This window comes from Musca autumnalis, unplaced genomic scaffold (genome assembly GCF_047663935.1).
Source record: "Musca autumnalis isolate F117 unplaced genomic scaffold, ASM4766393v1 scaffold_2, whole genome shotgun sequence".
NCBI classification, from domain to species: domain Eukaryota; kingdom Metazoa; phylum Arthropoda; class Insecta; order Diptera; family Muscidae; genus Musca; species Musca autumnalis.
Genome location: NW_027411755.1, coordinates 152,095,686 through 152,122,739, shown reverse-complemented (window position 1 = coordinate 152,122,739; position 27,054 = coordinate 152,095,686). Strand labels below are relative to the sequence as shown.

Here is a 27,054-nt window from a genome sequence, read left to right as displayed (position 1 = left end):
AATAATAAATAAAACAAATAAAAACATATGGGTTGTCACTTTTTATATACAAAATGTATATGCAAAGTGACAGCACATATCGCTCATTTACTCAAAGAGTGACACATTTCAAAAAATCCACTTTCGAGAAAAACGCGTTTTAAGTTGGCGAATGAAATTTCACTCCCACCCTTAAAAATATTATTGCACAAAAACTAAAACAACTACTTGGACCATATTTTGCTAGCCAGATATCAGTGCTAAATTTCTGTGCAAGATCAAGCATGATTTAAAGTGTTTTAGTGCTTCACAAACTCAAAAAACTTTTGTGTTGAATTATGCGAAACTTGTAGTAAATGAGCTGTAACTCGACGAGTTTTAAAGATATCAGTATGAAAATTTGACACAAGATAAAGTAGAAGTCGTAGAAAAAAAATCGCCAACTCAGAAAACGTATTTTTTGAGTTATGCCACTCTTTGAGTAAATGAGCGATATGTAAAATAACATATGACGTAAAGTACCCAATAGTGGGTATTACTGAATGAAGTTTTTTTTATACATATGATAGGTTTACTCATTGCATATCTCAAATTCAAATCCTCTTTCGTATTTAAATAATCTTCTGAAGAAAATATCACTTTAATATTTGTAGATTATTCGTTTCGGATGTCCGTTCATTCATTTAATTCCCAAGATGTGTTTTTTTGATAATCAATTTAGTTATTTTCAAAATCGAAAGTTGAAGCAGTTTTTAAGATGCTTAAGATAAATAAACAAATGTTAAAAACTGCAATTTTTAATTTTTTGTTTTGTGAAATAACAAATATTTCACACTGGTATAAAGGAAATGTATTGGCAAATTTTAAACAATTAAGAAAAAATATTAATTATTTGAATGCCACTATCAAATAGGACTTACAATTTTTGTAATTAATCGAAGTTTAATACACGAAAATTTCAAGAAAATCGAAGAGTACAATCATTGATAAAAATTAATTTTTAATATTTAATAGCGAAAATTTAACCCAAGCCCACTGCACATTTTTTTCTATTTTTTAATAGATAGCTGATAAAAAATACAAAAAAGAGTTTTTCTGTTTGGGCCAATATTAACGAAGTTATGAATATATCTTTGCATGCAGTTTTTACAGAATTCGACCTTTTAAAAACGCGATATCTCTGGAACCACAGCAAAACATAAAAGAAATCAAAAACCAATTTTTGAAAAAAAGTGTCCAATTTCACTCAAAAATCCCCATATACATTCTTGTCCAGTATACAATTCTGAGTCGATTAACTACCCAGCAAAATGTTCGATGCCAAAGATGACATTCAATCATGGGTGCAAGTGATCTAGCATGTCATCTTTTTAGCATCTTCATCGATGAATTTTATATGAGCGTGGACCCCAAAAGATGACGTTCTTTTCTGGATCCTAAGCATGTCATTTTAACCAATGTGTTGACATGTCATTTCCACCAATGCTTTGGCATGTCATTTCCACCAATGATTTGACATGTCATTTTCACCAATGCTTTGACACGTCATTTTCACCCATGCTTTGACATGTCATTTTAACCAATGCTTTGGCATGAAATTTTCATGTCTTGTTTGGAAAATGGAAATGCTGTATTGAAATATGGTTTTCATGATAAACAAAACTCTTTATTAATTCAAACGAATTCATGAAATAGCTACAATTAATTTATCAGTTTAGTTTTTCAAAAGTTTACATCCAAAATTGCAATGTAATCACCACCGCTGCAACGCAAAAGATTACTTCCTCCGTTCTCCGCAACTGATATTCTTTCATCTTACAAAAGGTTTTTTCAATTATCTTCCCATCACCAGTTCAGATTTCAACATGGACTCCAAATGCACTCCTTTAAGTATTTTAATTTCGTAAATTGCTTTTATTTTATAATTTTGTTATTTTATAACAACATTTTGGTAATTTATACTTTTTGTTTAGTGACGGAAATATGTAGGGATCTACAACCCGGCTTGCTTTAGGGATCTCTAAGAACAAAATGTAACGAACGGGGAGGAGAGACTTTTTATGGAAAATACCATTCATGCTTAATCAATTTATTTTTAATTGTTTCTTTCCAAAAGTAGTTTCTTCTTTATTTTCAGATTCTTGTTACTCTTCGTTTCGGACTTTTTTTCAAATTCCAAGAAGCGAGATTTGATTGATTTCATTCTACATATGTCAGATTTAGAACAGACAAGGGTACTTTTAAAATAGCAATGTGTGCAGTCCGATTCTATTTTTAGCTCGATGGTTGGGACTTCATATAATACCAATTGTTTAGAAGTTTTAGTTGTTTGATATGCAGGAAATGTAAGACAACATCACGACGACAGTTCTAAAAACTTTGGTCTGTTCCAGAAACTGCAAGAATCTACTTATTTTTACTACGATAACAATTTTTCTTTATGTTATCGGAAAAAATAGTAAAAATTAGTAGATTTTTGCAGTACTGGAACATACCAAAATGAAAATAAACAGGTGTGTAAATAAAAACACAAACATCATCTCTATTGGATCGATGGAATGGGTACAAATGCTGATGAAAAGATCGGATCTTTCACGACTTCCTTTGCATTGGTTCAAATCCTAATGAAAAGATCGGATCTTTCACGACTTCCTTTGAACCAATGCAAAAGATGACATGAAATCACGTCATCGCAAAGAACCCCTTCCGTCAAATTTTGCTGGGTATGTCCGCCCGACTGTCTGTTGAAATCATTATAGAATTATAATATCTAAGAGAAATTAATGAATTTTAATTTGTAGTAATCCTAAGATGTTTGGCATTGAAAATGGGTCCAAATTTTGGTACTGCCCCCAGAATAACGGAATTAGCTTTAATTTCACATTTAAGGTTCCCAGTTGCCAGCAAACTGCACGAAAAATTGTTGACATTGGTCCATATTTTTATATAATCCACACATAACAGTACATTCTGATTTTTGCTATTATGTGGATTTTAGCTAATTTCTCTCACAATAAGAGCGGCAATTTGTACCTCAGCATTTTAGCCGATTGGTTGACTTTAGCTAAAATACAATTGAATGACCGTTATTACTGGCGAATTGTTATAACCGTCAATTTTTACAAAATATATTTTGGGTACTATCGCACAGTGGATGCGATCAACGACAAAAATAAAAAAAATTCATGTCATAATTTAAGAATTTAAAGATGCAAATCGCTTCTAAACCTTCCAAATATTCCGTATCTTAACATATTTCTGCTATTTTTCGTGGTTCTTAAGGAGGACTAATTTTGGAGAAAAAAATTATTAAAATAGGGGAAAATGGTTATAGTGTAAGTGAGTTTCTAAAACAAATAATATTACACTGTGCGACAACAAAAAAATGACGAGGAAAATCGAGTAGATTATAGGTCTGTACGATAAATCAAAAGTTTGTACAAACTTTTACAAAATGCTGTTCGATAACAAACTTGTTCAGTAAAAGAGTAATGAGAAGTACTTGCAAGTAGCTGCAAGAACTTGCAAATACTTTTTACTTGCGAAGTTATCGAACAGGCCTTATGAAAGTAGAGCTAAAAATATGAGACACGTGTATCTGCGTTTTAAAAGTTTACGTCGGAAAGTAAACAAAATAGGCGGCGCAAGTTCCGCCCACTTTTAATTTTTTCGAAATATTTGAGTTAAGATATCTTTGAATCCTTGCATTTCAGGTATATAGTGTCTTTGGCAACTTTACAGAGGAGTATGTGGGCAATATTTTGGTTAAAAATTTTAACCCTCATGCGGTTTATCAGAGGGGTCTTTTTTGTCCTTTTTTCAAAAATCTTTCAAAAACTTCTTAAAAATGTTATTGTATCAAATCCAAATATTCTACAAAAATGTTCGCCATAAAATTTTACTATAGGTCTCAGAATACACCAAATCTGTAACTCTTGTCCAATCGCCAGAAATCTCTAAAAATGAAAAACACGTTTTAGGGTTAAAGTCGGACTTCATCTGAGTTTATTCAAAATTGTCCCACAACGACAGTGATCATAACGCCATAAAAATAATTGTTTCTAAAAACAGTCAATTAGACCCATTTGTAATTTTTAAATCTAATATAGAGTCAGCATTGGATTATAAAAGAACAAATTGGAACAAATTCGAGAAGCATATCATGCATGCTTTAAACAACGATTGTGTAGTTCCAAATAATAGAAATTTATCAAATGATGAAATTCTGTTCCATATTGAAAGATTAAACTCAATTATAACCAATGCTATAATTACAAGTGTTCCACGTTTTAGTGAGAAAAACCAATTGAAAAGTTTGGTAAATCCCATTATAAAATGTCTTCAAAGAGAAAAAAGTAGAATTCTTACTATTATTAAAAAGCATAATAGATTTCAATATGTACTAAATCCATATGATCTATGCTTTTACAAAAACAGATTAAAAATGGTAAGAAAACTCCTTCAAGATAACTTTACAATTTCAATAAATAAAGAGTTGGAACAAAGGCTACACAAAATTAATTCATGTGATCCATCAAAAATGTTTTTTCATACCAAAAAATTATTAAAAAACAAACATCTTCAAATATCAGTTTCCTAAAAGTTCCAGTTGGAGATATAAACCTTTTACACCGCTCTGAAATAGATCACCAAACAATAGAAATTGATAGTGACTCTAATAAATATGTTTTGCGAAACGAAGACAATATACTGATCTATATAGGAGCTTATTTAGAGTCTATATACGCCTCAAAAAATATAGATGATTCCAACACAATACACAACGTAGTTATAAATGTATTCAATTCCTTTTTAAGAGCTAGAGAGAGGTACTTAGAACATAATGCCAGAATTACAACCTTCAGCGACACTAGTCTAGCCAATAATATTAACTGTTCTTCACTTCAGGAGTATTTTACTACCCGCGAAGAAATGTTGTTTATTTTTGCAAACTTGAAAGGTAAATTATCCTATGGTTTGGATAAAATTCCTAACTTTATTCTAAAGAAATTACCAACTGTCTTGATATTCGATTATTTGACACTATTTAATAATATGATTAACAATGCGCATTTCCCAGATTGCTGGAAAACAGCCAAAGTCATTACGCTTCCTAAAAAGGATAAAGACATCTCTGACCCCAAAAATCTAAGACCTATAAGTTTGCACCAACAAAATTATTTCTAAACAATGTCAAAAAGCTAATATAATTTGCGAAAAACAATTTGGTTTCAAACATAAACATTCTACGATTCATGCCATAAATCTCTTAATATCAAACATCCAGTGGAACTGGAACAACAAAAAATGTACAGGAGCTTGCTTAATTGACTTTGAAAAGGCATTTGATAATATTTGGATACCTGGGTTAATTTACAAAATGTTCAAATATAAATTTCCTTTTCACCTTGTTGTTTTGCTATACAACATGATAACTGAAAAGAAATTTGTAATAGGAAAAGGAACTATTATTAGTTCAATTGTATTCAAAATGATAAATGGCCTTCAACAGGGCACAGTTAATGCTCCAATATTATTCAACATATATATACACGACTTATTAAATAAGACAGAGAATATTATTGGATTTGCAGATGATACAATTATTTATGAACATGACGACAAGATTGTAAATATTAATAACAAACTCCAAACTACCTTTAATATTGTTGAACAATATAGCCTAGACTGGAACATGAAAATAAATATAAACAAATGTGAAGCTATACTCTTTCGTCCCCCAGTTGATAAATGCAACTGGAATATAAGAAAACATTGGAAAGAATTTGAAATAAAATCTACTAGAAATAACATAGTTATTCCAACAAACAAGATAGTGAAATATTTAGGAATATATTTAGATACATTTTTATACTTTAACGATCATATAAATAAGCAAATAATAAAAGCTAGAAATGCATTCTTTGCTTATAATAATATATTCTTCTCTAAAAATATTAACAAAAGTGTCAAAATTCTATTGTATACAACAATTGTGCGTACAATTCTTTGTTATGGTGCTCCAATTTGGTTCAACATTTCTCCCTCTTACATGGAGAAATTGCGAAAATTCGAAAGAAAATGTTTGCGTTCCTGTACCTCCCTGTATAGATCTCAAAGTAGTAACTATCTGAAATTCGTATCTAATAAAATACTTTATAAAAATGTAAATATAAATAGAATAGATAATTTTATTATTAAACTCACTAGAAACCATATATTGAAATGTACGGAAAATGATTCAAACAATCTGATTATGGCCCCATACTATATCGACGATCGATATATACAAATGTGCTTAGAAACTAGATTTGTTCCTCCAGAATCATTCATGTACCTAGATAAAATAAATTGCATACAAAATAGTATTGGTATACCAAAATTTTATCATTTATATAGAAGAGCCAATGTTAAAGCCTTCAACGTAAATAATTCAAGTAATGATACAAGGTTCGATACAACTATAACTCAAAGAGACAAGAAAGACTTTCTAAACATTTGCAAATATTGGTGGCATATGTCATAATCAACTTATTTTATTCCCCGACAACCTTTTAACATAAATGAAAAAAATTAATATAAAAGTAATGTTTTTTTTTGTAATATTTTTCATTATAATATAGCCTATCAAAATATGAAACACTTTATTATTGTGTATTATGTATATATTTATATAACCAAAGTTATTCATTATATTTGCTGTACTAGAGCGTCCCATTGGGAACAGTGTACATATACTAATAAATTCAACTATTTGTTTATTAATAGTAGTATTTCTATTTAATGTATTACATCAATAAACGAAAAGAAAAAAAAAACATAAAAAAATCAATTTTCGTCTTTTATTTCACAGTTTTTAAATTTAGTTTTCGACTTTTTCTTCTGTTTATCGTCTATAGGTGTGTACGATAACTTTCCCAGCAAGAATTACTCAGTCAGTTCCAGCAACCTCTCTCAGTGAATTTTACTCTCTCAAGCAAGAAAAATTGCAGAAAGTTATCGAACAGCATTTTGCAAAAACTCGCAAGAAAGTCAGCTGTTTCCGAAAATGTATGAAATTTGATTTTGTTTCTTTTGATATTTTAAACCAAACGGAACAAAAACATACATTTTAAAATTGCATTTTACTTATTTAATGCTTTAATCCTATCCACAATCTAAAAAAATGTGCAATTGTGAAATTTTCTTGGTCAAAAATGTCAACATTTCGAGTTGTTTACATTGAACAGGTGACTAAAAGTCAGCTGATCAGACTTGCAAGTTTTTGCGGGACAAATTTTCCCAACAAAAATTTGCAAGTTCTCAGTCACAAAACTCTCCAAAAATCTCTCCAAACTCGCTCTCTTTTGCTGGATAATTTTGTTATCGAACAGCATTCAGTAAAAATTTGTACGAATTTGTACAAATTATTGGGTTATCGTACACACCTTATTTGTGAAATAATCGTCAAACAAAAGTCGAAAAATCAGTTCTGCCATTTTTTACCTGCAGAAATTTTGCTGGTAGCCTGTGGTAGAAGAGAAAGCCATTTTCGCTCTCTCTCCACTCTCACTCTCTTAAAAATTGCTTCCAGTTTTGCCACTTTTCGGGGTTAAGGAACGCTTTGCAGGTTAAAAATGGTAACAAATGGCAAAAATGGTAACCTCAGGTAAGTAAAGGAACACAGCTACTATTGGTAAAAATGAAAATATTTAATATAGATGTATGGATTTCCTTAAAGTTTTAATGACTTTCCAAGCATATGCAAGAATAGCCACTAGTACCAAAATAAAGCCAACGGTATGTCGATTTGAAAACTGTTTAGACCTTTTGCGGACATTTGCGGTTTGGGAAGTTATGACTAGACATCGGATTTTGCATATTTTTTAATAATAGAGATACGAAGATTCTGATTGGACCAAAATTCGTTTCAAAGAAATCTAAATTCAATGGCAGGATCATATTTTGTATTTATATTTTATATTTATATTTATATGCACAAAATATGCAAAAAAATATGCAAAATATGCAAATAATATGCAAAATATGCAAAAAATATGCAGAATATGCAAAAAATATACAAAATATGCAAACAGTTTTTGGCCGAAAATCACCATAAAAGTCGTAAAATTGACAATTAAAGTTGGAAAAAATCATCAAAAAACTTGAAAGTGTCCTAAATTGAGATTGTTGGCCGTTTAACGTCGCTTTTTTTAGCAGATTATAATGCTATTGAGACCCCTTACCACAGTGTGGTTATAAAAATATGGTTATATGTATATTGTAATATCATTTTTTTATTATTAACCTAAAAAAATATAAAATTTGTTAAATTGTCAAATATTTTATGTAAAATTCAATATATTCTTTGTCTTAATTTGTTGCATTAGTCTGGTTTTAACTCAAAGGGAAAACATCGATGTCGGATTTTTTATGCGGCACTTCCCTAAAGTGTTTAGTTTGGTTAGATTTTAAGATTGTTAATGTTTGAGCACATTTGGAATATGTTAACACATGGGGCCTCGTAATTATGAAAATCTCGATTTTTTTTTTTTGTCTATTTGACGACTTCAGCGACCCATATCTATGAAACGGTTAAAGCTATTTGCCCGTGTTATGCATTAAATTAAATTCCATACTAGTCTTAATATTTCTTGCCGAACAACAAAATACGTAAGTAGTACTGAATTCAAGATAATAAGGCTAATGTCCCGAAAACGCAAATTGAGTCTATTGTGAAAAAACCTTCTTACAGTGTTTTATTTAACTTGCTTTGGTGTCTGTTTAGTTCAAATCTAATATCTTATTTTCCACACAGTTGTAGTTGACCAATCGAACCAACAACCAATTAATTACAAAGAACGAACAACTAAAACAATGCGTTCTCCAAGTAGTCGGCTGTACCCAGATAGGCTCCATTTTCGCCCTAAGGCGTACGTAGTCATGTTAATCGGGACACTGGCTTTCTATCTCGAATTCAGTAATTTTTGAACATAAAATGAACAGAATGTCCTTTAGTTTAATGCATAATACGGGCAAATAGCTTTAACCGTTCCACAGATATGGGTCGGCGAGAGGGACGAGATTTTCATAACTTCGAGGCCCCAGTAGTCCCTGTTAACTTATTCCAATTGTGCTCAATTGGCAATCTTAATCTTAAATCTGTCTTAAATCCAATCTAAGTAAACAGTTTATGCGTCACCTCCCGACATCCCTTTGAGTTAAAACCAGCCTAAAGCTACAAATTAAGACAAAGAAAATATTGAATTTACATAAAATGATTGATATTTTATCAAATTTTATATTTTTGCATAATTTAACAATAAAAAATAGTATTACAATACCATATACCCTACACCACACTGTCGTAAGAGGTATCAATAACATAATAATCGGCTAAAAAATCAACGTTAGATGTCCAACAGTCTTAATTTAGGACACTTTAAAGTTTTTTTGATGACTTTTTCAAGTTTAATTGTAAATTTTACGACTTTTATGACGATTTTCGCCCAAAAACTGTTTGCATATTTTGCATATTTTTTTTCATATTCTGCATATTTTTTGCATATTTTGCATATATTTTTTGCATATTTTGCATATATTTTTTGCATATTTTGCATATTTTTTTTGCATATTTTTTTTTGGATATTTTGCATATTTTTTTGCATATTTGTTGGCATATTTTTTGCATATTTTTTGCAAATTTTTGATATGACCCCAAATATCGAAAAATTGACCCTTGAAACGCCTAGATCCAAAATTTGAGTTCAATCGAATAAGAAATAAAAAATATGCAAAAATCCGATGTCTAGTTATGACCAATAGTTTAACTCGGTTTTTAGGAGCTGAATTTATATTTTTTGGAAAGTGAATGCTACCACACCTATTTACACTGGTCAACACGACTTTTGTTTCATTCGATTTCTTTTCAAATTGGTGAATTATTTTCAAATCCGGAAACAGTTTTTCTTCATCAGCTCTCATTTTTGAGATAAGATTTTTACCCAGATTATAACGAAAATCGTTGATTAAGAAATATTTTTTTATACCCTCTACCGTAATGTGGAGGGTATAATTAAATTTGTTATTCCGTTTGTAACACATCGAAATATTGATCGGAGACCCTATATAGTATATATATTCTTGATCAGGGTAAAAATCTAAGTGGATATAAGCATGTCCGTTTGTCCGTCCGTTGAAATCAAGATACACCTCGATTTTCGGTATTTTGAAAGTCTTAGCCTCATTCTCACACCCAAATGCCTGGTACTTAGTCTTTGTTGGGGGTATAATACTTTCCCCCAGAAATTTGTCGGTATAGGTCCACGCATATAGCCCCCATAGAACGGTACCTCCCTATTTCCGGTATTTTTAAAGTTGTGGTCTCAATATTCCACAGAAATGACTGAAATTTGGTATTTGGTCTTCATTTGGGGTACTAAGGGTTTCATATGAAATTTGTCGGTATAGGTTTACGCCTTCATATAGGCCTCATAGAACGGTACCTCCCGATTTTCGGTATTTTGAAGGTTGTGGCAAACCACAGAAATGGCTGAAATTTGGTATTTAGTATTTGTTGGAGGTAAAAGCCTTTCCTACTGAAATTCGTCGGTATAGGTCCACCTTTCGATATAGCCCTCATAGAACGATACCTCCCGATTTCCGTAATTCTGAAGATTGTGACGTCAATATCCCAGCGAAAGATTGAAATTTGTTTGGTTTTTGTAGGTATAGATCGACGTTTTTATATAGCCCCCATGGAACGGTATTTTGAAGGTTAGCCAAATTGTTTTACCTAACTTGCTGAAATTTTGTATTTAGTCTTCGTCATAAACGAAAAGAAACTAATTTGTCAATTTTGTCCTCAACACAACTCATGGTGGAGGGTATAACAAGTTGGGCCTTGCCGAACTTAACACCTTTTTTACTTGTTTTATTTTGCTAAATTAAAATTACCCAGTGGAACCTAGTGCTGCTGTCTGATATTCCATATAAAAGAAATAGCCCACAACCAATTAAACTTTAAGCCAAATGCAGATTTTATTAGACATCCTTAAATTCATTTATAGGAAAAATTGTCATAGTTTATCTGAAAATACCTTCTTTGCGGGCTTGGTCAACCATTTCAATCAAACCATCAGTTACTTCAGCACAAACTTCCAAGATTTGAGAGGCTGGCAGGAAGAAACCATATTTGGAGCCATCATCACGCAATTCAATGGTGGCGGTGAAGGGAATATTCTTGACACCATAGGCCCAATCCTTGGCAGCACCGGATACAGGATCTACAAGAAACAGACAAACAAATATAAAATAGAAGATAAACCTTCAAAATCCCCTTAAAATTTCATCTTACAGTTCAAAAGGCCACTGGCACCACTTTGGAATTGTGTGCCATATTTCACTTTGGCACCATCGGCAAAGGCATCAGCGATACGCATCATTTGATCATAATTGGGTGGGAATTCAGTGCTGGTGTGACCATAGGGCAACAAGACAAAGTTACCATATGAATGGAAAGCCAAATACATGCGAATGTAACCTTCAGGGAAGGCACTGACGAAATTCTCTAAGGCCAAAACTTCTGGTTCAGTATCAGGAGCAGCACCACCATACCAATGATCACAGGGGACATCAATATTGTAACCAGCACCTAAATAACAAAATTTATTGTTTAATAAAATGTCTTGTCCGTAGCTGAAAAATAGATCTTCTTACCTCCCCACATATAACCAAAGTTACGATTCATATCGGTACCATAGCAAATGCCAGAGGAGTTGGAGAAACCAGTGGGTTTGCGATTTTTACGCCACAAACGTTCAACATTGTGAGTGTATTCCAAACCATCGGGATTCAAAACGGGTACATAAATCCAATCGTAGTCTCTCAAAAGTTTTTTCATTTCCTTGGTTTCGGCCTTCAACAAGTTATCGATGAAACAGGTGGTGGTGGCAGAAGAAATCCATTCAATGGCATGAATGTTGGATTCAACAAAGATAGCCTTGTTTCCGGGTCTAGATGAAATTCTGACAGCTTTAATGGGACGTCCTTCATAGGATTTGCCAATAACGAAAGGCGATACGGTGAACATATTATTAATAGCCAGATCATCCAACCAATTGTAGATATCTTCCAATTGATGATATTTAGTCCAGGTCATGGAGGATTCTGTGGCTTCCAGATTTGCTGGCATACTTTGTTCAAGGACTCTGTGGAAAATAAAAAATTATTGTATGTGAGCTAATAGAACATTTAGAACACACAAAAACAATATTTGTGGAATGGGAAATTCAAGTCGATGGAAATACCCCTACAAAACGATGGGTTAAAAACAGGTTATGTGGTCCAAAATTCTACTTACTCTTGCAAATCATCAATGGTGAGTTCATAGTTGAATTCATTATATTGCATGTGGGTTTCCAAAGCCTTTTGATTGGCGGGATCAATGGCAAGATCGTAGCTACGTCCAGGACCACTGATGTCACTCAAAAAGCGAACCTGTTAATATAAGGAAAGGTGTGTTAGGGTGTATTCTATTTGGGAAAGATTGTGTTTATTTTACTCACAGGAATATTGTTGGCCAATTTTTTGAATTCCGACAATTGCTGTTCATCCTTGACAAAGACTTTGTAGACTTTGAAGTCATCATAACGTGCTGCTGGTAGTTGGAAAGCAGCTGACAATCCAAGGACTGCCGCTGTTATTGTCAATACTGCGAATACTTTCATGGTGTTTTCTTCTGCTCGAAAACTATGACTATGTTTCGCTTATAAATCAAAACCACTCTTTATATCAGAAATTTTGCAATAAAAGCTACGAATAGATTTTATGTTTGTGAAAGATTTCTTATCTTGGATATGGGGGGCATCATAATTTTATAGCGGGTAGAATTTAAAACATATAATTTGAATCAAAATTGTAATCTGACTACGTGTGTCAAAATCTAATTGATATCTAGTTCCAATTTGTTTTCCATTATCTGGGTAATAAGTTTTTATTACTATGGAACCCGTATAAGCAAATATTGGTTTTTGGTGATTAAGTTATTTTTTTATGTTCGTCTAATCAAAATTGCTAAATTCAACCATAATTATTGAATTTATTTACATATAGTGTTAGGGTAGGACATAGAATACATAACTGAATGCAGATGATATCATCTGCTTCCTGGTAATAGCAAAACGTTGAAAGAAAAACTATGTATGAATATATAGTCCGGTCAAAATAGACATTGAAATATCAAAAATTCCCACACGGCTGAATTTTGGTGGAGAGCTAGGGTTTGCCGTTGGAAGCAACGTCCTAAAAGTCCCCATCGATCCCATGTGTGCAAAAAAAGTTATTCGGAGTCAAATGTCAAATTTTAATGGTTTTTATGTTTTCGGATTTATTTTTTGAAAACGGTTGATCTAATCAAAAAGTGACTAAAGTAAATATTGTAGACAGAAAAATTATCTACAAGTTTGATCTCTATAATTTTTTTCCTAGAAGGAACCATTCTTGAGATATAGCTGTTCTAAAAAACACATGATTTGTATGCACTTATAGGGGAAATATGCACATATTCATACGAACCGGCTAAAATAAGCGAAGTAACCGGGTTTGTGCCCAAAAAAAATATTTTTTCTTGAAGACAGAAATTATAGCTATCTTTTAAAAAAATTCCAACAAAATCGGAGCGTGTTTAGTAGAGTGATTCAATGTTAGAGTAATTTTATGCAAAAATAGCCCATTTAAGCCCAACGGGAACGACCCCAAAGAAAACTCTCCGATTTTTTTCAAGTTTTGTCAGAAGGTAGGGTTTGTTGCGCTGATTACGGGAATGTATAATTTTCAACGGTTGCGGATCCGGTTCGCCGGTTATTCGAACCGAAAGGTCAAATTTAAAAACCGTGTTAGACTCGGTTCTACTGAACCGATTACTGCAAAGTGGATATCGTTTGAAAGCTTATGAAAGTATCTAACACATAGTGTCATTGCTTTAACCGGTTCGCCTCATAATGTACTTACGCGGCTAATTTTTTATTTGACCTTTAGATCGCGATATCTCGAAAATGGTAAGTCTTTTTTAAAAATCGTAAAGACCACTCTTGTAGACAATTATTAAATCTACAACTTTTATTTTAGCGGGCTTTTGCTAAGTCTTACCGTTTTTGAGAAAAATTTAAAAAAACTGAATAATGCCTCCAAAAATGACCTTCGACCCCGAATAACTTGTTTTGCACACATGGGAACGATGGGGACTTTTAGGACGTTGCTTCTAATGGCCAACTCTAGCTCTCCACCAAAATTCAGCTTTGTGGGAATTTTTGCTATTTCCCCCTTATACGCATGTCTATTTTGACCGGACTAACTTCTTTACTACGAAACAAGCAAGAATGACGTTAAGACGGACGGGCCGAACTTTTTATTTCCTCCACCATGAGATGAATACAAGTAAAATGGAAAAATTAGTTTCCTTTCGCTACTGAAAGTATTAAGCTTTTCCGCAATTCTAATTGAACAACTTCGCTCTCTTTTAAACAAGGTTTAATTCCAGTGAGACATCGATGTTTTACACAATCGGAATCCGACATATCACATTAAAGTCATTCAATTGGGCCAATGCGTGTAAAACCTTCAAAATACTTAAAATCTGGATGTACCTTCATATTGGAAATATACTAAAACATGAAGCTTTTGTACGCATTGGGAATCTGAAATACCAAGTTACAGTCACTACAGTAGACTAAAGGCCTCGACACATAAGAAGCATGGCATTCATGCTTAAGTCATATCTGGTAAATGACTAAAGACCAAGTTCGTCCTAATTCAAATGAAATCTTTTTGTTAGGTCGAATTTAGCCTTTAGTCTTCTTATCAAATATGACTTCAGCAAGAATGCCATGCTTCTTATGTGTCGAGGCATTAAGCCTTTAAAAGACTTCACATCGAGCGGTACCATAGTACCTTTCAATCTGAGAACCCTCACTACAAACTTTCAGACATTTCGGTAAGATAATGTGGCTAAAACCTTCAAAATACCGAAAATCGACAGGTTTCGTTCTATGGGGGCTATATGAAGACGTGGACCTATACTGATAATTCCCTTCTGGACTATTTTATACCGACATGGAATACTAAATACCAAATTTCAGGCATTTCGGTGGGATATTGACGCCACAAATTTCAAAATACCGAAAATCGGGAGTTACCGTTCTATAGGAAGGTGTGGACCTACTCGGACTAATTTCAGGGGGAAAGTTGTATAACCCTAACGAAAACTAAATAGCAAATTTCAGCCGTTACGCTATAATGTTGAGGCAACAACCTGCAAGATACCGAAAATCGGAAGGTACTGTTCTATGGGGGCTATGCCAAAACGTGGACCTACATATAGCGACAAATTTTGGGTGGAAAGTTTTATACCCGCAACGAAGTATAAACGCCAGCCATTTCGATGGGAGATTGGGGCCATTACCTTCAAAACACGGATAATCGGGAGGCACCGTTCTATGGCGGCTATATGAAGGCGTGGACCTATTACGACAAATTTTTTTATACTCAAACGAAGACTAAATACCAAATTTCAGCCATTTCGATGGGAGATTTAGGTCACAGCCTACAAAATACCGAAAATCGTTTGGTACCGTTCTATGGGGGCTATATGAAGGCGTGGACCTATTTCGACAAATGTCAGGTGGTAAGTTTTATACAAAGACTAACTACCAAAATTCAGCCTTTTAGGTGGGATATTGAGGCCAGATCCTGCAAAATGCTGAAAATCAGGAGGTACCGTTCTATAGGGGCTATATTAGAAGACCCCGCACAAACCACTTTTAATTGATATGATATATGAAATAAAATTATATATGATATACAATGATATACATATATGTAATGATATGATGATAAATTTTGTGAGAAACAAAAGGTTATGCCATTTTGGTTATGTCGTGCTGATCCAAAGCTTATTTTCAGTTATATATGGTAAAAACAAAAAATGTTTTTCAATCGATGAATCTGAGTTTCACCCATTCCGAATTCGCGAACTGTTAACATAATCTATATAGTATGACTGAAATTCTTTAATACGAAGTGTTTTAGGGTGGATACCATAATTTCGACCATTAATATTAATTTACGTGGAACCTGTGTTGGCATCAATGTAGAAAAATGGGTAAAAAATGAGTGAAAGCCAACAAGTTTTTTATGCTCCCTTCTGATATCTGGCTTAACCTTACATTCTATAGACATATGCCCAAAGAAAGACTCAAAGAAAACTCCATGGGCAACATGACACTAGTGTATGATTTTTCGATATATCCACTGCATCCACCTAAAATTGATGCTGACATTTTTAAGCCGGAATTTCTCTGCTTTTGATTTTTTTAATAATTCGGACGCACAGGAAGATAATATTCAAAACTCATAATAAGATTATAGAACTCGTGATTTTACATCATTTAATGTATATCTCATGAATGTGCTCCGTACATCATCGTAGTAATTGGAGTCTAAAGGCCTAAATTTGATGCGTGAATTTTCATAAAAAACCTATTTTTAGCGTGTAAAATTTACAAGTGTCATTCAACTTTCTTTGAACCCCGCGTGAATTTAGTTTTTTTACGCGACGGATCTAATGGTCTCTTCTGCGTTCGAATCCATCTATGAAAAAAAATCGATACCTTGAAAATTGGAAAATCTGCAAAAATATATTTTGACAAATATAAATACACAAACATCTATTTTGACAAATACTAAGCCGCGATATTCTTTGAAAAATTGTACATATATGGAATCCTTTATTTCGCGATTATAATATTTGTGAAAAAAGCATGTCATAAACTACAGAAATACGCGAGTAATATGGGCATTTTACCAAAAATAGAATGTGGAGGCACATCCGCTGTTTTTGAAAAAAAAAACTACTTGAAATACGTGTGTATTGACGTATTTTTGATGGGTGCTACTGAAATCGGATGCGCATCAAAATCGTATGCACATTGCGCGACTTTTACCCACTCCTACTCCTACAACAATAATTTAAAAAATACAGGAAAGCTAAGCGGAGGTCGTAGGTCAATTTTAGTGATTTTATAGAGGGAGTGAATGAAGCGGCTACTATCTAAGGATTGCAAATCCATAGGTAGTATCAAGCGGAGAGACGGTTCCTAGACAGACTCCGGACTAGAGTCTTTCTTGCTGCTACTGAGTGTTCACTTCCCCGGTTGCGCGGTCTTTGATGGTGTCCTGCCTAAAACAAGCTATAATTAAATACGAACTTGTAGAAGATGAACAAATTATAGACAGACAAAATAATCTCTCAAGACTCCAATGGGTGATAATACCGGCTATGCTTTTGAATTCAGCGGAGTTGGTACTATAGATTCTGGATTCAAAGATTTGTAAGGAAAGAGGTAAAATTGGCCTACATCCCCAAAGCAGAGAAGCCGGATCACACATTACCTAAACACTATAGACCAATTAGCCTTTTCCTTTCTATTAAAGACGATGGAAAGGTTGCTGGATCCGGAAATTAGTGCACAATTAGATTCAATAAAGATCAGTAAATCTCAGCACGCCTATATCAAAGGTAAATCAGTAGAAACCACCTTCCATGAGGTGGTTGGACACGTTGAAAAGAATATGGAGAATTTATATCCTCTAGCATAATATGGAGGGTGTAATTAAATTTGTCACTCCGTTTGTATCACATCGAAATATTCGTCGGAGACCCTAGCTATGTCCGTCCGTCTGTCTGTTGAAATCTATCGCAATTTTTAAGATAGAGCTTTAATATTTTGTATAGAAGTTTCTATTACTCCTAGGATGTTTGTTATTGAAAATGGGCTATATCGGTCGTTGTTTCGATATAGCCGCCGTAGAACTGTACCTCCCTATTTTCGGTCTTTTGAAGGTTTTAGCCTCATTATAATAACAAAATGGCTGAAATTTGGTATCTAGTCTTCGTTATGGGTATACAAATTTCCATCTAAAATTTGTCGGTATAGGTCCACGTTTTCATATAGCTCCCATAGAACGGTACTTTCCTATTTTTGGTATTTTGAGGTTTGTGGCCTCAATATACCATCGAAATGACTGAAATTTGGTATTTACTCTTCATTGATGGTATTAAGTTTTCCACCTGAAACTTGCCGGTATAGGTCCACGTCTTCATATAGCCCCATAGAACGTTACCTACCGATTTTCGGTATTTCCAATATTTTTGTCTCAATATCCCACCGAAATGGCTGAAATTTGGTATTTACTGTTCGTTGTGTGTATAAAACTTTCCACCTGAAATTTATTGGTATAGGTATAGGTCTTTATTCATATGTCTATAGAATGTAAGGTTAAGCCAAAAATCGGAAGGAAGCATAAAAAAAAACTTGTTGGCTTCAACCCATTTTACCCATTTTTCTACATTGATGCCAACACAGCTTCCACGTAAATTATTTTCATTGGTTGACATTTAAGATCCCTCCTAAAACACTTCATTTTAAAGAATTTCAGTCATATTATATAGAATATGTTAACAGTTCACGAATTCCGAAAGGGTGAAACTCGGATTCATGGATTGAAAAACATTTTTTGTTTTTACCGACATAACCAAAATGGCATAACCTTTGTTTCTCACAAAATTTATTATCATATCATTACATATGTATGTATATCATTGTATATCGTATATAATTTTATTTCATAAAATATATCAATTAAAAGTGGTTTGTGCGGGGTCTTCTAATATAGCTCCTATAGAACGGTACCTCCTGATTTTCAGCATTTTGCAGGTTGTGGCCTCAATATCCCACCGAAAAGGCTGAAATTCGGTAGTTAGTCTTTGTATAAAACTTGCCACCTGAAATTTGTCGAAATAGGTTCACGCCTTCATATAGCTCCCATAGCCACGGTACCAACCGATTTTCGGCATTTTGAAGGCTAAATCTCCCATCGAAATGGCTGAAATTTGGTTTTTAGTCTTCGTTTGAGTATTAAAAAAATTGTCGGAATAGGTCTACACCTTCATATAGCCCCCATAGAACGGTACCTCCCGATTATTCGAGTTTTGAAGATTATGGCCTCAATCTCCTATCGAAATGGCTGAAATTTGGTATTTAGCCTTCGTTGGGGGTATAAAACTTTCCACCTGAAATTTGTCGGAATAGGTCCACTCATTCATGTATGAATGGTACCTCCCGATTACCGCTATTTTGAAGGTTGTGGCTTCAATCTCCCATCGATATGGCTGGCATTTATACTTCGTTGCGGATATAAAACTTTCCACCCAAAATTTGTCGCTATAGGTCCACGTTTTGACATAGCTCCCATAGAACAGTACCTTCCGATTTTGGTATCTTGCAGGTTGTTGCCTCAACATCATAGCGTAACGGCTGAAATTTGCTATTTAGTCTTCGTTAGGGTTATACAACTTTCCACCTGAAATTAGTCCGAGTAGGTCCACACCTTCCTATAGAACGGTAACTCCCGATTTTCGGTATTTTGAAATTTGTGGCGTCAATATCCCACCGAAATGACTGAAATTTGGTATTTAGTATTCCATGTCGGAATAAAATAGTCCAGAAGGGAATTATCAGTATAGGTCCACGTCTTCATATATCCCCCATAGAACGAAACCTGTCGATTTTCGGTATTTGGAAGGTTTTAGCCACATTATCTTACCGAAATGTCTGAAAGTTTGTAGTAAGGGTTCTCAGATTGAAAGGTAATATGATACCGCTCGATGTGAAGTATTTTAAAGGCTTAAGGCCTCGACACATAAGAAGCATGGCATTCTTGCTGAAGTCATATCTGATAAAAGACTATAGGCTAAAATTCGACCTAATAAAAAGATTTCAGAATCACATTTGAATTAGGTCGATCTTGGTCTTTAGTCATTTACCAGATATGACTTAAGCATGAATGCCATGCTTCTTATGTGTTGAGGCCTTTAGTCTACTGTAGTGACTGTAACTTGGTATTTCAGATTCCCAATGTGTAGAAAAGCTTCATGTTTTAGTATATTTCCAATATGAATGTACATCCAGATTTTAAGTATTTTGAAGGTTTTACACGCATTGGCCCAATTGAATGACTTTAATGTGATATTTCGGATTCCGATTGTGTAAAACATCGATGTCTCGCTGTAATTAAACCTTGTTTAAAAGAAAGAGAAGTTGTTTAATTAGCATTGCGGACAAGCTTAATACTTTCAGTAGGGAAAGGAAACTAATTTTTCCATTTTACTTGTATTCATCTCATGATGGAGGAAATAAAAAGTTCGGCCCGTCCGTCTTAACGCCATTCTTGCTTGTTTCATAGTAAAGAAGTGTATATTCATACATAATTTTTCTTTCAACGTTTTGCTATTACCAGGAAGCAGATGATATCATCTGCATTCAGTTATGTATTCTATGTCCTACCCTAACACTATATGTAAATAAATTCATTAATTATGGGTGAATTTTACAATTTTGATTAGACGAACATAAAAAAATAACTTAATAACCAAAAACCAATATTTGCTTGTACGGGTTCCATAGTAATAAAAACTTATTACCCAGATAATGGAAAACAAATTGGAACTAGATATCAATTAGATTTTGACACACGAAGTCAGATTACAATTTTGATTCAAATTATATGTTTTAAATTCTACCCGCTATAAAATTATGATGCCCCCCATATCCAAACATAAAATCTTTTCGTAGCTTTTATTGCAAAATTTCTTATATAAAGAATGGTTTTGATTTAGAGACAAATCATAGTCGTAGTTTTCGAGCAGAAGAAAACACCATGAAAGTATTCGCAGTATTGACAATAACAGCGGCAGTCCTTGGATTGTCAGCTGCTTTCCAACTACCAGCAGCACGTTATGATGACTTCAAAGTCTACAAAGTCTTTGTCAAGGATGAACAGCAATTGTCGGAATTCAAAAAATTGGCCAACAATATTCCTGTGAGTAAAATAAACACAATCTTTCGCAAATAGAATACACCCTAACACACCTTTCCTTAAATTAACAGGTTCGTTTTTTGAGTGACATTAGTGGTCCTGGACGTAGCTACGATCTTGCCATTGATCCCGCCAATCAAAAGGCTTTGGAAACCCACATGCAATATAATGAATTCAACTATGAACTCACCATTGATGATTTGCAAGAGTAAGTAGAATTTTGGACCACATAACCTATTTTTAACCCATCGTTTTGTAGGGGTATTTCCATCGACTTGAATTTCCCATTCCACAAATATTGTTTTTGTCAGTTCTAAATGTTCTATTAGCTCACATTCATTCATTTTGTATTTTCCACAGAGTCCTTGAACAAAGTATGCCCGCAAATCTGGAAGCCACAGAATCCTCCATGACCTGGACTAAATATCATCAATTGGAAGATATCTACAATTGGTTGGATGATCTGGCTATTAACAATATGTTCACCGTATCGCCTTTCGTTATTGGCAAATCCTATGAAGGACGTCCCATTAAAGCTGTCAGAATTTCATCTAGACCCGGAAACAAGGCCATCTTCGTTGAGTCCAACATTCATGCCATTGAATGGATTTCTTCTGCCACCACCACCTGTTTCATCGATAACTTGTTGAAGGCCGAAACCAAGGAAATGAAAAAACTTTTGAGAGACTATGATTGGATTTATGTACCCGTTTTGAATCCCGATGGTTTGGAATACACTCACAATGTTGAACGTTTGTGGCGTAAAAATCGCAAACCCACTGGTTTCTCCAACTCATCTGGCATTTGCTATGGTACCGATATGAATCGTAACTTTGGTTATATGTGGGGAGGTAAGAATATACATATATTCTTTAGTTACGGATGAGACATGATATTAAACAAAACAAAATGGTTATTTATGTAGGTGCTGGTTACAACATTGATGTTCCCTGTGATCATTGGTATGGTGGTGCTGCTCCTGATACTGAACCAGAAGTTTTGGCCTTAGAGAATTTCGTCAGTGCCTTCCCTGAAGGTTACATTCGCATGTATTTGGCTTTCCATTCATATGGTAACTTTGTCTTGTTGCCCTATGGTCACACCAGCACTGAATTCCCACCCAATTATGATCAAATGATGCGTATCGCTGATGCCTTTGCCGATGGTGCCAAAGTGAAATATGGCACACAATTCCAAAGTGGTGCCAGTGGCCTTTTGAACTGTAAGTTGAAATTTTAAGGGGATTTTAAAGGTTTAACTTCTACTTTATATTTGTTTGTCTGTTTCTTGTAGATCCTGTATCCGGTGCTGCCAAGGATTGGGCCTATGGTGTCAAGAATATTCCCTTCACCGCCACCATTGAATTGCGTGATGATGGTTCCAAATATGGTTTCTTCTTACCAGCCTCTCAAATCTTGGAAGTTTGTGCTGAAGTCACTGATGGTTTAATTGAAATGGTTGCTCAAGCCCGCAAGGAGGGTATCTTTAAATAAATTAGTACTTTATGTCCTTATAAACGAATTTAAGGACTCTAATAAAATCAGTATTTTCCTTAAAGTTTAAATGGTTATTTGCTATTTCTATAAGATGCGTGCCAATCCATGATCGGTGTTTGGTTAAATTAAAAGAAAAAAAAAAACAAGTAAAATATTATCAGTTGGCTTTGCCGTCAGAGATATACCCTCAGCCTGTGTGAATTGATACATTTTTCCCAAAAAAAGGTATGTATTTAGAGGGTTTTCAAAATTTTGGGCGTATGAAGCGACAAAAATATGGATTTGAATTAAAGCTCAAAAGTTTTGCGGGGGCAATACCGAAAGGGATGGACCGACATAGTCAGTCTTGGAAATGGGCCTTATACATAAAATTTAGAGCTTTTGGACCAATATATCTGGAAACATGTACTTGCCTTCGAAAAACATATTATCGCTGAAACAGAGCCACTAGTGGTACCTTCGGTAAAAATGTCCAAAGGATCCTCGAACAGACCCTCAACCACACAAAAATGTTGAACATTTGGTACCCCAAAAAGTGGATCGATAGGGCCCACTTTTCAACGTAAACTAAGTTTGGACAAAATATTTCGAGATCCGAAGTTTGGACCAAATCGGTTGCTCCGTTTATGAGATATAGCGTGTACCATTTTAGCGAATATTTTCGAAATTTTATGGTTAGATACCAAGAGGAGGGGACCTATAAGCACCACCTTCGAATTTCATGTAATCTTCGAAGAAATATTACCATATCCAAAGTGTGGACCAACGCGGTTTCGGTTCGAGAGTTGTCGTGCGCACCAGCCACTACACATGCTGGCCGTAGAGGTTTTTTACAGCTTTCGGGTCATTTTCTCAAGAAGTATGGACGTGCCACTCAATAAACTTGTACCATCGTAATAGGGAATTTGAGCGCAACATATTGCAAGAAAAATCAAAACGATTCGAGAGGAGGTCTTAAACTGCACTTTTCCGATATTTTGTATGGGAGGTACCCGGAGGAGTTCACATATATAGTCCATATTCTAAGCGGATCTATGTCTCGTAGAAATGTTACTATGTGCACAGTATGGATCAAATCGGTCACTGCCTTCGAAAGTTATCGTGCGCACCATTTTACCGAAAAGTTTTAAACTTTTGTGGTGGAGGTACCCAGAGGAATGGACCGATTTGGCCCATCTTAAAACTTGTTTTAATTTTGCGCAAAATATTACGACTGTCAAATTTTGGACCGAATCGGTTTATCCGTTCGAGAGTTAACTTGCGCTCCATTTACCACACATGGTGCCATAGCGGGTTTTTACGGGCCATTTTCTCAGGACGTATGGATTTGGCCCTGCAAGCTGCACTTACCCGAAGGAGTGGACCGATATTTTCTACCAGACATAGATCAAATTCGAATATGGACTATAACGGTCCACTCCTTCGGGTAAGTGCAGCTTGCAGAGCCAAGTCCATACGTCCAGAGAAAATGGCCCGTAAAAACCCGCTATGGCACCATGTGTGGTGGATGGAGCGAGGATCCTTTGGACATTTTTACCGAAGGTACCCCAAGTGGCCCTGTTTTCAGCGATAATATGTTTTTCGAAAACAAGTACATTTTTCCAGATATATTGGCCCAAAAGCTCCAAATTTTATTTTGTTTTTCAAAACAGTCAGGCTTAATCCCATAGTCGTTGTTTTAATATTAAAACAACTTTAATTTATTAGTGGGGAAAAATTTGGCGATGTTTACCAAGGGGTAAGTCAGGGAAGACTATAGTTTCAGATCTCGCCACAGATCTTCATCAGTTCCCTTGTTTATTGTTTTTCAACTAGAAACTTTTTATACCCAAGTGTCAATTGCTCGATCAAATAGATTCGTATGCAAAAAAACACTCACACTAAACTCGAGAAACTTTACTTGCAAACAAAACCAAATCTTTCCCAGTGCTATGCGTTCGTTTATTCTCAACGAAAAAACACATGACTAATTTGTTGGTATTGCATACTACAGCAATTAACAACATTTCGACGGTGCCCGGTCTCACAATTAGGAGGGTTGGAGTTTTTTATTTGGGATGACGACTTCTATTTTGTTTTTCTTTGTTTTTTCACTGCCTTAGCCCTTGGTAAACATCGCCAATTTTTTCCCACTAATAAATAAAGTTGTTTTAATATTAAAACAACGACTATGGGATTAAGCCTGACTATTTTGAAAAACAAAAAAAAAAAAAAAGTCGTCATCCCAAATGAAAAACGCTAACCCTCCTAGCTCTAAATTTTATGTATGAGGCCCAATTCCAAGACGGACTATGTCGGACCATCCCTTTCGGTATTTGCCCCGCAAAACTTTTGAGCTTTAATTCAAATTCATATTTTTGTCGAAATTTTGAAAACCCTCTAAATACATACGTTTTTTTTTTTTTTTTTTTGGGAAATATGTTTCAATTCACACAGGCTGAGGGTAGGGAGGGAGGTATATCTCTGACGGCAAAGCCGAATGATAATCTTTTACTTGTTTTCTCTTTTAATTTAACCAAACACTTATCATGGCTTGTTATCTTATAGAAATAGCAAATAACCATTTAAACTTTAAGGAAAATACTGATTTTATTAGAGTCCTTAAATTCGTTTATAAGAAAATAAAGTGCTAATTTATTTAAAGATACCCTCCTTGCGGGCTTGAGCAACCATTTCAATTAAACCATCAGTGACTTCAGCACAAACTTCCAAGATTTGAGAGGCTGGCAAGAAGAAACCATATTTGGAACCATCATCACGCAATTCAATGGTGGCGGTGAAGGGAATATTCTTGACACCATAGGCCCAATCCTTGGCAGCACCGGATACAGGATCTACAAGAAACACACAAACAAATATAAAGTAGAAGTTAAACCTTTAAAATCCCCTTAAAATTTCATCTTACAGTTCAAAAGGCCACTGGCACCACTTTGGAATTGTGTGCCATATTTCACTTTGGCACCATCGGCAAAGGCATCAGCGATACGCATCATTTGATCATAATTGGGTGGGAATTCAGTGCTGGTGTGACCATAGGGCAACAAAACAAAGTTACCATATGAATGGAAAGCCAAATACATGCGAATGTAACCTTCAGGGAAGGCACTGACGAAATTCTCTAAGGCCAAAACTTCTGGTTCAGTATCAGGAGCAGCACCACCATACCAATGATCACAGGGGACATCAATATTGTAACCAGCACCTAATAAACAATATTTTTTAATATAATGTCTCATCCGTAACTAAAGAGTAGATCATCTTACCTCCCCACATATAACCAAAGTTACGATTCATATCGGTACCATAGCAAATGCCAGAGGAGTTGGAGAAACCAGTGGGCTTGCGATTTTTACGCCACAAACGTTCAACATTGTGAGTGTATTCCAAACCATCGGGATTCAAAACGGGTACATAAATCCAATCGTAGTCTCTCAAAAGTTTTTTCATTTCCTTGGTTTCGGACTTCAACAAGTTATCGATGAAACAGGTGGTGGTGGCAGAAGAAATCCATTCAATGGCATGAATGTTGGACTCAACAAAGATGGCCTTGTTTCCGGGTCTAGATGAAATTCTGACAGCTTTAATGGGACGTCCTTCATAGGATTTGCCAATAACGAAAGGCGATACGGTGAACATATTATTAATAGCCAGATCATCCAACCAATTGTAGATATCTTCCAATTGATGATATTTAGTCCAGGTCATGGAGGATTCTGTGGCTTCCAGATTTGCTGGCATACTTTGTTCAAGGACTCTGTGGAAAATACAAAATGAATGAATGTGAGCTAATAGAACATTTAGAACCCTCAAAAACAATATTTGTGGAGTGGGAAATTCATGTCGATGTAAATACCCCCACAAAACCATGGGTTAAAAATTTTAATTTTAACTTAAAATAGGTTATGTGGTCCAAAATTCTACTTACTCTTGCAAATCATCAATGGTGAGTTCATAGTTGAATTCATTATATTGCATGTGGGTTTCCAAAGCCTTTTGATTGGCGGAATCAATGGCAAGATCGTAGCTGCGTCCAGGACCACTTATGTCACTCAAAAAACGAACCTATTAAAATAAAGAAAATTTTGTTAAAGGGTTTTCTATTTGTGAAGGGGTGTGTATTTTACTCACAGGAATATTGTTGGCCAATTTTTTGAATTCCGACAATTGCTGTTCATCCTTGACAAAGACTTTGTAGACTTTGAAGTCGTCGTAACGTGCTGCTGGTGGTTGGAAAGCTGCTGACAATCCAAGGACTGCCGCTGTTATTGTCAATACTGCGAATACTTTCATGGTGTTTTCTTCTGCTCGAAAACTACGACTATGATTTGTCTCTAAATCAAAACATTCTTTATATAAGAAATTTTGCATTAAAATCTATGAACATATGTTATGTTTGCGAAAGATTTCTTATCTCGAATATGGTGGCATCATAATTTTATAAGGAACCCAATTGCAAATCATATACAATAAAAAACCATAATAATAATCTGACTACGTATGCTAAGATCCAATTGATATCTAGTTCCAATTTTTTCCATTATCTGGGTAATAGCTTTTTATTGCTATGGACCCTGCACAAGAAAATATTGGTGTTTTTCTAGGTGATTACGTTTTATTATACGTTTCATTATGTCTTCACCGATTATTAATGAAATTGTTTACAAGA

The 27,054-nt window shown here is 34.5% G+C and overlaps 1 protein-coding gene across 1 annotated transcript; it reads right to left on the bottom strand.

The window, feature by feature from the left end:
- Positions 1 to 11,043: 11,043 nt before the first annotated feature.
- On the bottom strand, positions 11,044 to 26,678 carry LOC141392418 (uncharacterized). The gene is made up of 11 exons (XM_073965363.1): positions 26,517 to 26,678; positions 26,314 to 26,450; positions 25,652 to 26,142; positions 25,294 to 25,590; positions 25,034 to 25,222; positions 22,013 to 22,112; positions 12,525 to 12,714; positions 12,320 to 12,456; positions 11,677 to 12,167; positions 11,315 to 11,611; positions 11,044 to 11,243 (listed from the first exon to the last, which is right to left on the bottom strand). The coding sequence occupies exons 1-11, from the start codon at positions 26,676 to 26,678 to the stop codon at positions 11,044 to 11,046; spliced, it is 2,691 nt and encodes an 896-aa protein (XP_073821464.1).
- Positions 26,679 to 27,054: the final 376 nt, after the last annotated feature.